Here is a 12,407-nt window from a genome sequence, read left to right as displayed (position 1 = left end):
TGATGACAAACAAAGCCTATGTAGGTCTACGTAGTATAGACGCTAATATATTCGGTAATTTTATGATTTTAACAGAATTTTTAAGGGATATTATTTTTTGAAAATATCCAAATTCGGTGCAAATGGTGGAGGGTATTCAAAGTTCCGCCCGGCCGAACTTACTGCTTTTTAGCTTGTTGCTTATTAGTTGTGTTGTATTGAGGATTTCCTAAGATATGTACCTGCTTCCTATGGCTAGTTTAATTTTTTATTCCCATCGCGATGTGTGTGATAAGCTTTTCATTAATATTTTCAATTTCTTTAATTTTCACTGTATGTTCCACATTTAATGTGGATTTACATGCAATGCGGTGTAGGTCATGACCTTCATTGCCAAAAGTGTTTCACTTTAGCAACTAAAACAAACAGTGTTCCCATTTTTTCCAAAAAGAAAAACTCGTAAAATTCACTTACGTCAATGAACTTAATAGTCGAATTATTCTTAAATAAGCCATGCCGAAGATAATTATTTTATTCTTTTTTTATTAATAAAAAAACAATGTGAATTGAATCGAACGAAATTCAATCGAATCGAATGGAATCAATATTTATCGCCTGTGTCAAGGCTTTAAATAAATACACACGCACAAACACACATTAATTGATTTGAAACAAAACAAATCGAAGCATACAATAATTGTTTCGTGTGAGCGAGGCGATCTCAAGCAAAACACAAACATAAACAACGACTAGCAACCGAAATACGATTTCAAACATACCAAAGAGTATTTTTGATATTTTGGGGTTTTCTTAATTTAGCAGCAATTCGCTAGAACAACAATTGTAAAAAAATAGAATTATATTTCTAGTGAAATTGAAATTTAACAGGTGTAGTTTGGCCATAATATCCGGCAATAGGTGAAAATTATGGCTATATGCGAGGGATAAAACAATCTACTCCCAAGGAACAGTTAAATCACAGACATCGTTGATAGCCTTCATTGGCATTGGGAGAGTGTGAATTAATGTATTGTTAATATTGAATCTAAAAATAAGTATCTAAAAACCTAATAAAACGAAAATGCCAACACTATTCTAAAAAAACTAAATTATATATAGAAACGAACTGGTAACCGGTAAGCCCTTTATTTTACAAATTTCGAATACACCTGTAGGGAAAACATCAGTTTCTTAGCAACCTTAACAATGACAATATGCTCGTACTTGCCAATGAATGAGTGCGCATTGTATAGCATTTTGATTAGGTTCTTAAAAATTTAGTTCAGGGTTAATTGCTGCCATTGCGTACACACAAGCATGTTAACATTGATTAGAATTTGCGATAAATGTTTTTCTTTTTTCATTTGTTTTTTTTTTAATTTTTTTTGAGAATGTCGTTCGATTGTAATGCAAAAAGTCAGGGCCGATGCCATGGCAAACTTATGTAGTTCTCTTATTATTGTGTGTGTTACCTTTGTGTGTGAGTTACCTTTATATGGGGGATATACGATATCGTGTTCCTATATAGATAATTCTCTTTCAGGGGATAAAGTACTCTCAAGGAAGTCTTTGTGTTAATTTTCAGAGAATTCCGTTGAAAAATGTGGCTAAAATCATCAAACTTTGACCCTTTTTGGCGGAGTTACAAAAAGAAGTGGTACGATCTCTACCGTCTTAATAACAGATCTTTTGCCGATAGAAATATTCACATGTGCCAAGACTAAATGGAATCACAAGTTAATTTCGCGTTTTATGAGCTTAATTGTTGACCCTTTGTAGGGAAGTTACCAGAAGGAATGATCCGATCTCGAAATATTGGGATGTGTGAAATTTGAAAACAATCGGACTCTTACACACATTTTATAAGAGTTGTAATTATTTGTTTGATGGAGTGGACCGATATTGTCCATATTCGCACCTTACCTACAGAAATAGAAAATTTGAAATTATGCCCAGACATGGGTATTGAATCAAGAATATTTGGCATCAAAAGCGGGTAACATTGGCTCTGGAATTAAGATGACCTTCACATTTTTTTAAAGCCAAGTAAAATGTATTTTAAAGAAATTATAGACATTTCCCAATCAATGTGTCTAAAATTTGTCTTTTAGGGTTCTATTCGCAATTTTTTTAGTATAGGTCCAGGTCTCGGTTTAAGACAAATACACCCATGCAAAATTCGTCAAATTGAATTGCACGTTCTAATTTAAGATATTTTAAAGATAGATAGCCTTTTTACACCCTCAGCCACATGCCAACAGTCATTTGATGCGTTCAAAACATACCTCATTGAAATATCGGTTTTAGAGCCTAGGTCTCTTTGGAGTCAATCTAAGGGTGTCCGTCCATCTATCTGGCTGGCCGGTGCGCACGACAACTCTCGTATGGAGTATCAGATTTGATCCAAACTCGTAATATTATTGTCAACCTTAGATTGAGTTCGGAGATTACATATATCAGTCCACTTTTTCTGCCACCTTCCACACAAAGGTTAAGATTTTCGCAGAAAATAATCTATTGCATAGAACAATAAAGGATAATCCAAGTTTGTGCAAACTTGGCAAATCCTAATATTTTTGTCAGTGCTACGTCAAATGTGACAAGTTAAAAAGCAGTAAGTTGGGCTGGGCCGAACTTTTGATACCCTCCACCATTTGCAACGAATTTGGAAATTTTCAAAAAATAAAATCCTAAAAAAATTCTGTTAAAATTTTAAAAATACCGAATATAGCCGTTATATTGGGGTCTATACGACGTTGACATACATAGGCATTGTTTGTCATAAGCCATTACCATATTCAAATTTGAAACTTGAAATAAACGGTGAATAATGTAGTTAAAATCATCAAAATATCGTATATAAGGAGGTGCCGTTAAATTGGAGCTGTGCGAAGACCTGGACCAGCATAGACAATTTTCTGTCACAGGCTGTAGCATCCATTACGAATTTCCTTTATTGTACCTAAAATCGTCAAAATACCGAATATAGAGAGGTACCGTTATATGGGGGCTATACGAAGACGTGGACCTGCACAGACAATTTTCTGTCTTAGGGTGTAGTATCCATTTTGAACTTCAAATACCAAATTTGAAACAATTCCCGTGAATAATGTCGCTAAAATCATCAAAATACCGAATATCGGGAGGTACCGTTATATGGGGGCTATATGAAAACGTGGACCTACATGGCCCATTTACGAACTTAGCCTGCCTACTGGAAAAATAAACATGTGTGCAAAATTTTAGCCATCTATCTCAATTCATTCGAAAGATAGCGAGATTACAACACACAGACGGACAGACAGACAGACGGACAGACAGACAGACGGACGGACAGACAGACAGACAGACAGACAGACAGACAGACAGACAGACAGACAGACGGACATCGCCAAATCGACTTAGAATTTTACGCTGATCAAGAATATATATACTTTGTTGGGTCTGACATGAGTATTTCGAGGAGTTACAAACGGAATGACAAAGTTAATATACCCTCCATAGTATGGTGGAGGGTATAAAAATGGACAATATTGGCGCACTCAATAGGTACCTCCCAAAATGTGTCACAATTTTAAAAAATAATAGCTTTTATAAAATGTGAAGTAAAAGTCCAAGTATCTTCGAATTTCTCATGTCTCAATATTTCTACCAACTTTACATCTTGTATGAACATGGAATAGAACAGACCACGCCTTCTGTTACCTCCCCGGGTGAAGGTCAAAATTTTGAATACCAATAACGAAATAAACATCCGATTTTTTTCAAACATGGCACATCTCAATATTTATATCAACACAAAATATGGTGTAAATACACGATACGGAGTATCTTTCCTTCTAGAACCTCCCCAAAAAAGGCTCAAAATTTTGTATACCTATAACCCTCACAAAATGCAAAATAAGCATCCGATTAATTTCTAACTTGGCACATCCCATTATTGAGCCAACCCGAAATCTGGTGTATCAAATCGAACTACTCCTAAAGTTTTTTTTTTCCAATGAAGTGTTAAAATTTTGAATACCTGCAACCCTCACAAAATGCAAAATGAACATCCGATTCTATTCAAAATTGACATATAGCAATATTTCTAACAACATAAAATTCGGTGAGCAGATGTTATATATCGGATAACTCATTTTTTGAATGCCTATGAAATTTACAAAGTGCTAATAGAACAACCTTTTATTTTAAGACTTGGCACATACCAATATTGGTACCGTTATATGGGGCCAATACGATATCGTGGACCGATACAGCCCATCTTCAAAATTGACCTTCCTGTAGACAAACGATTCTTAATTCGTTTTGACTTAAAAAATAAATCGTCTTAGAATTTTACTTTGTTAGGTGGGATCTTAACACTGGCAAATTTAATTTTTTTGTCAATTTTACATGATTTTATACTCCCAAATCATGAGGGCGATTTCTCATATTACTATTATATCACATAATAAAATGCACAACTTAAATGACCTAATATATTCATCCTTATATTGAATTATACATACCCACCTGCTTCGTATCCATGAATTTCAAGAGAATTAAATTTAAAATTAATTATCAACAAATAATTTTCTTATGAAAATTGCACATCTGTTGTCTCTAGTTATGGGAAGTTATCATTGTATATTTCCTTGATACTCTCTGTCCCTTGTGTGTTCTTTTTCGATTCATAATGATGGACATCAACGACATCAGATTTTTTCATACATAACCTAAAAATAAACTCACTTGATAATAGCCACGATTAAGCAATAAACATTTTTCTTGCCGTTGACTTATTTTTTTCGGTAGAAAACAAAAAAAAAACCCCAACAGCTCCCAAATCGGTCGACAAATGTGATATATCTTTTCTGTTTCGATTTCTTTTACGAGTACAAGGTGGTTGTTGACGTCATTTGGCCAATGTTGTGATTGTTGTGTGTGGTCAATGGGTCGTATTTTAGCATTACATTAAGAAAAGCGCTTTTCACTTTACAAATGGCATGATGAGAACAAAAAACAAAAAAAAAAAAAAAAAACTACAAACGAAATCTCATGAAAAAAAAACTGAAAGAAAAAGAACAACAATTTCAAACACTTTTCAATCAAAGACATCGTCAACGTCACTGTTACAACAAAGATGAAACAACAACAAATTTGATGAGATTCATATGTCGAGGGCCTACATATATTTCGACCACAAACATTAGTCAAAAAGAAAAAAAAATATATATATAACTATATGTATTACAACAACAACATTTTTGTAATAAAATACGTATATTTGAATGAACACAACAGGCACACACTGTGGGCCATTTAAATAGTACCAGTCTCTTGTCATAGGTGGCATCTATCAATTTTATGAATTGTTTTTTTTTTATGAAAATGTTTATTTGTAAATTTCTATTTTTATCGCCTTAGAGGTAATCAACTGCAGACAATATGCACCAACCACTTTTTTCTTCTCATAGCGTAGCCTGGCCCTTCATGTGCCTCTTCAGTTTTGGGAACAAAAACATAGGGCGTAGGGGGGTAAAGGTTTGGGAAATTGCTGCAAAAGTACTCACATTTGACGAACGTCGCACAGTATTTTAATTTTTTGGAAATCATTTTTCCACGTCGCTGCATTTCCCCAATAGGATGGTAATATTTTCCCGCCGAACAAATATGTAGGGATTTAAATCATTTTACCAAAAATCTTCAACAAAGGGAAGTGTGGAAATATTATGGGGGAGGTACCAGAAAGGGCAGACTGATGTATACTATTTTCATAATTTTTATATTAGCAAGAGATCTATGTTTATTAGAAATGTTACTAGACACGAAGTTTGAGAAAAATAGATAAATTGAAGAGAGTAATAATTCATAATGTTTAAAATCCTGAGGGAGGGAAATTCCCAGAAGGAGTGGACCGATAAGTTCCATGTTTGTTTTGGCACAGTTAATTGCTTAGCATACTATGAGGCCCCTAATTTTTTTAAAATATAGGCGCCTTGTGGGGAAGGTATCAGAAAAAGTGGGACTATAATATACCATTTTCTCTTTAGATCTGTGGTTGGTAGAATTATGGGAATAAGCGAATATAAAATAAGATCGCTGAATTATTTCGCAAATATTGAGATTTTTAACTATTCAAAATTTGGACCCTTTATGGGGGAGCCGAACTTTTAAATTTTGTCATCTAATTTAATTTCAAATCATATATGTGTTAGGCTCCCCTCTTCGCTTTTTACACCCAACATCATATTATGGAAGGTATATTAAGTTTGTCATTCCGTAACACCTCGGAATATAAATTTTAGACCCCACAAAATAAATATATTTTGATCAGCATAAAATTCTATGTCGATTAAGACATGTTCCGCCGTCTGTCTGTATGTCCGTCTGTGCAAATCACTCAAGCTTCCGAATAAATTGAAGTAGGTTGATAAAATTTTACTCAGATGCGTGTTAGGTCTGTAGGGCTTTTCGTATTGAAAATGGTTTAAGAGAAATGGTTTTTAAGATTTAAAGTTTTTTGGGTGTTTTAGTCGACCCGAATTTGTTATAAGTTGGCAGCATGTGTTCCCATTATGTCAGACATATCCTTCTATAGAATTCTCAATATAGGAATAAGTTTTGGTATAGTTCATATTTAACTATACCTCCAGATTCGGTATTTTGATGATTTCTATCACACTTTTCACCGGAAATATTTCAAATGTGGTATTTAATGTGTATTACAGTCTATGACAGACAATTTCTTATGCAGGTCCACGGCTTCGTATAGTATTTTGATGATTTTAGCGACATTATTCACCCGAATTGTATCAAAATTCGTATTTGATGTTCCTAATAGGTTCTACCGACTGTGACAGAAAATTTCATGTGCAGGTTCATGTCTACGTATAGCCCCCATAAAACGGTACCTCTCCATATTCAGTTTTTTAATGATTTTAGGGACATTGTTCACCGGAATTGTTTCAAGTTTCGTTGAGTATCGTAATGGCCTATGACAAAAATTGCATATGGAGGTCCTCATCTTCGTATATGTCGTATATTATAACAGTAACTCCATATATTCGGTATTTTTATGATTTTAGGTGAATTTTTCACAGGATTTTTTCTTTAAAATTTGCCAATTTCTTCGTAATGGTGGAGGGTATTTGAATTTCGGTCTTGCGGAACTTACTGATTTTTCACTTATTATAACATAAATTATTTTCTTTGAAAATTTTGCGATTTTGATTGAAAATTTCCCAACAATATTTGTTTGACCCAAGAACGAACCCTGTTGAAATTAGAGATAATTGGTCAAAATTTAGACCTAGATCCCATCTATATCTTCGTCCGATTTGTCTTTTATTGTGCACCAAAAGTGTAAAATTGGCCCAATTGGGATGGAATTTGGCACTTACGGCCAAATTAAGCCTAGGAACAAGTAAGTCCAATTATGTGAAAATCGGTTCAAATATAACTATAGCTAACATATATATTGTTCATCCGATTTGTTCTATTTGTTCTCCACAGTCGTAATAACGATATTTGAGGAAATATATCAAATACAGCTCAGAAATACCTTTGCAATATTTGATCGAGAATGGTTCAGATTTGGATAGAGATTCCATACGAGAATGTATATTTATCCGATCTTATAGTTTTAATTGTGCACCAAATGGGTAATATAAGCCCGAATTGGCATTAATTCTCACAAATTCCCCATAATAACTTTTATTTGTTGTGTAAAGCTCTACTAAATATGCAAAGGGGTGTAGAGTTATAATAAAGTCGGCCCCGCCCATATAGCTTTGTTTTAATATTTTTACTGTCGAATTCTGTATAAAATGAAGAATTCGGTGACGATGATTAGGGTTTTGACCAGGAAAATTCAATTCTGAATTACCTCCTGAATAACACTTTGTGCCTCACATGAAAACATGTGCGCTTCAGAATTCGTCCGAATACCTATTATTTTATTTAACACAAATTATTATTCTTTTTTTTAATTTAAAATACCATATCCCAAAACCAAGTAAAAATCCTAACCACAATTCCCCCCAAAATAAACTGAAATATCATGCTAGTATCAAAGTTCAATACATCTATCTCATATTACCAAATATTACTTACATACATACACACTTCATTGAAATAACATGCTAATCGAAATGTTTGTCTCTCTATGTTTATTTTTCTCGTTTAAATCTACATCATGACCTGCAGCTGTAACACCGGACTTAAATGTACCCCAAAGGCCCAATCATTTGGAATTGATACCACAAACGAATCTCAGTAAATCTGGAAGTTTAATGGTAAGTACCAGAGTCACACATGCAGACATACACACACATAGATACGCCTATGTTCTGAATAAATTAACACGATTCCATGAAAACTGTCGTGTTAGAGCATAACAACAATGACCACCACATAGCCGTTAAAACCCCTAAAGTGGTGTAAAGTTGAGCATCGTACACATGTTTGGTGCGATGAGGTGCCATAACATGTTTGATAATCAATTCAGGCTGCTTGCATTTCAATGATATGTACTCATATGTACGTATATACATACATGTAGACGAGTACTGCGATATATACATAGAGAGAGAGAGAGAGAGAGAGACACGAAATTATACCATAACATTTGAGATATACAGAAAACAATCAAACTAGACTCTTATAAAGAAATTTGAGGTGGATGAATGGATAGGTCAGAGAGTGCTTAGCCGTTTTACCAACCGCTTTTTTTAAGGGGAATATTTTCAAATTGGTTAATGCCAGTGATGTACACAAAAATATAATAGTTAATAAACTATTCTATTTAGAGTTTACAAACCTGTTGCTATATTTTGCACCATTTTAATATTTTTTGAAACTACCCATTCCAACTGACTTTTATATCCTATTAAAGAAACAATAAAAAAACTTATTTATTGAAACATATTTTTTTACTTTCAGTTTATCCAAAAATTTACTATTTTGTGCACGACTTATATATATTTTGTACCAAACCTTTGAAAGTTTACATTGCACGGTAAACATTTCAACAGAATATTTGTTTATAACGTACATTTGTTTGTTAGATTATTCTACAGTTTCAGGATAAAGTTAATTTTTGGGTCAAATGGTAAATATTCGAAAAATCATTTGGTAAATACTAGCCAACATTTTTTCCTAAAAAATGTATTCATGTTATCTTGTAACGCTTTTACTTTATTTGGCTCAAAAAATAGGTTGTAAAATTTCCGATAAATACACGGTGCAGTACAAAAAATTACTTAAGATCATATATTGAAAAAAACTCGTTTTGAAAATTTCCATCGTTAAGTAAATAAAATGTGAATTTAAAATAGCTATAGAAAAGAATACGAAAAATAAAACATACAATTCAGAATATGCATGAAATATTTATTTGAATTGAAAGTATGATCCATATAATTTAATGTTTGAAGGTTATTTCATGCAAATGTTAACCGGGACTGCGCCTCAAATCGTTCATCTGCTTAATTCAATTTTAGTAAAATCTTTGTAACATTTCGGCTGGTATCTCACGAATAAATGCTTCTATGATGTCTTCCAATGAGTCAAGTGAAGCGGGTCCGTATAGACAAGACCTTTAACATAGCCCAAAAAAATGTCATAGTGTTCCCAATTGATAGGTGATAGGTTACATTGTAATATTATTACCAAACTTATATCAAATTCGGAGATGGGCAATATCGGGCAACCCCTTCTGGTACCTCCCACAAAAAGGGTCAAAATTTTCAATAATTGTGTAACTTATAAGAAACGAAATTAACATCCGATTTCATTCAGACTTGGTACATCTCAATTTTTCCATTAACACAAGATCTGTTATAAAGATGGTAGAAATCGGACCTTTTTTCTAGTACCTCCCCACAAAACTGCAACAAAGTGAAACACCATAATTATTACATTTTTTTAATTTTATTGAATGAAAGCAAATAATGTCGGAAATAGCATCAAATTTTAGAATAGTTTAGATTTTTTCGATTTGGTCACTTTTGCACGAATTATGGACTTCAAACGGCCAATGAAATCGTAACACACTGCACGTATGTTGCTCTGCGGTATTTCGGCCCATTCCCGTCGAAGCGTTTACTTAAGGTAATGGACACATTGGTATTTTTTAGTGTCAATCTTTCTTTCCAAAATACTTTAGACACAATAGTCCAATGGATTGGTATCCGGAGATTTTGTTGGCCATTGTGAGTTGGAAATAAAGCGAGGAACCTTATTTTGTAAACATTCTTGGGTGGCGCGTCTGAGTGCGATGGTGCTGAGCTCTGTTGGAATGTACAAGGTTTGCGTGCTCAAGGCTTTAATATACCCTCCAGAATATTTTCGCGATAATATTCCGCATTTATTCAGATGCCACGGTCGATTAATAAGCAGCGGATAGCGACCATCGGCTGTTATTCCGACCCACACCATCGCCGTGGCCGGCACATTTTCAGCTGACCTCTTTGGCAAGTAAACACGATCATTTTGTTTGTTTACAAACTGCTGGACAACGAATGTTTTTTTTTCTCATCGGAGAAAACCAATTTCGGCAGTTCACTACTTTCGGCCACGCGAAGCACTCTTTAGCTCTTGTGAGTCTAATTTCTTTCCGTTGCGGTGTAAGTTCTTTAACTTTTTGGAATTTCAAAGTCTTTACCCCGAGCTCATTTTCCAATATTTCCCAAATGGAATATTGCGATATGTTCAGCTCACGAGCCATTTTCGACTTTTGTACGCATGTAAACAATATAAACGATATAATCACTGGAATAATTTTTACAGCTGTCGGACGAGTGGCTTAGAAATGACAGCAGTCTGAAATTGGTTGTAGTTTTTCATCTCACCCTGTATATAAACCTTATATAAGGTACCCCCTGGACTTGGTCATATTTTCCAATCGATTTGTATCTTAGTAGGAACAGATTTGTTCTTGAGGACGTTCCAGATTTTATTTCTTTTAATGAATAACATTTGCAGAATTGGCGGAGACTAGATATGTCCAACTATATGTTCACTAAAAGTACAAAATTCCATAACTATATTGTCGGTGGGGTTATTATTAAGATTCAACATGCATTTTACCTGCTTCGAAGAAATCACGTTTGAATGTGTCTAATTGCTTGTAACTGATCAAAAATTGTTTCCCTGATATATATGAGATAACCTTATATGACCTATATGTTAACCTTATATGACATATACCTAAAACGTGGATATAGGTCCTCCCATTATATGCACATAATGGAATAGAAAATTATTACAAAATTCCAAAATGCAATATCACTCATTAATTTCTTCACGAAATCCTCCCTAAATAGTTTATGTCCACTAGCTGGGAAATTACCTAGAGTTTTTAAATTTCTATATATTAAAAAAAATTGTTCGCATTAGATTTGTTGTAATCTTGTTCGATCGAACTAATTCCTTACCTAGCCTATGGACTCCGATTGTTTGTATGAATACTCTGCGTATGAGTGATATGAAATATATGACATTCATGAAATCACTCATACGTTTAGGAATAGGTGTACCGAATTAGGGACTAGTGTTTATGTATGTATTTTATGCATATGCCATATTTCAATTAAAATTAGTATTTTCAAGTCCCTATTCAAATTATCTTATTTAATTTTTTCATAAAATTTTATAAAATTTTAGAACTTTTTCGAGTTCCAATGCCCGTAAATTATTAATCGAACTGGAAATTCATGTAAAAATATTTCGTAAATATTATGATGAACTATAATACAAACAAATCGATGCCATTACTAAAAAATACAAAACTATGAAATTCAATTACATGTGAAACATTTTCACTGTCTAACTGTTTCAATTGATTGAAATGTAGGATAAACAACATTTTCGAACTTTGCTATACTTTGAAGTTTCAACGGCATTTAATTCAAATTCCATTCGTCGTAGAAATGTAAACAAATATTCCGAATAAGCATTTCTATTCTATTCCCCAAAGAAATGTTCAATCGTAAATGTGTGATTTTGGAAAAAGGAGAAAAGAAAAACAATTAGGAATAATAAGCAATGGCAAAAACAATTTCATATCGCTCACAAATGAACACCTGAACTGAAGGCGTCAGCTAACAGATAAATTCACAAAGATGAGAATCACAGCTATTTGTGCAGGCGATTAAATGTAAAAATTAATATACAAACAAAAAAAAATTGAATGTGAATATTAATAAAAATACAGTTTTATGAATATCATATGGCTAATTTTGGAATGATTTTGGAGAAATTGAAAGAAAAAAATAAAACGTAATAAATTTCATTAAATTATTAATAAAATGAAATTCTACACACAAACAAATATGCAAAGCCAAAAAATATATATAACAATTTGCAGGTGTGCACAGACATTAGGGTGAATTCCAAAGAGAGCAAAATCAGTCCAATCTGTATATTACACGAAATTCGATATA

General features: G+C 33.3%; 1 protein-coding gene across 6 annotated transcripts in view; it reads left to right on the top strand.

Moving 5' to 3' along the window:
- The window catches only part of LOC101893229 (capon-like protein), a 506,622-nt gene that overhangs the window by 454,379 nt on the left and 39,836 nt on the right, over nt 1-12,407 (top strand). For all 6 annotated transcript variants that reach the window (XM_059131885.1, XM_059131882.1, XM_059131884.1 and 3 more), the window contains one exon: nt 8,170-8,258. In XM_059131885.1, the coding sequence (XP_058987868.1) occupies nt 8,170-8,258 (89 nt within the window). The remainder of the gene's footprint in view (nt 1-8,169; nt 8,259-12,407) is intronic.

Source organism: Musca domestica, unplaced genomic scaffold (assembly GCF_030504385.1).
Source record: "Musca domestica strain aabys unplaced genomic scaffold, Musca_domestica.polishedcontigs.V.1.1 9, whole genome shotgun sequence".
NCBI classification, from domain to species: Eukaryota; Metazoa; Arthropoda; class Insecta; order Diptera; family Muscidae; genus Musca; species Musca domestica.
The sequence above is the reverse complement of the archived record's forward strand: the minus strand, read 5'-3'. Positions and strand labels throughout refer to the sequence as shown.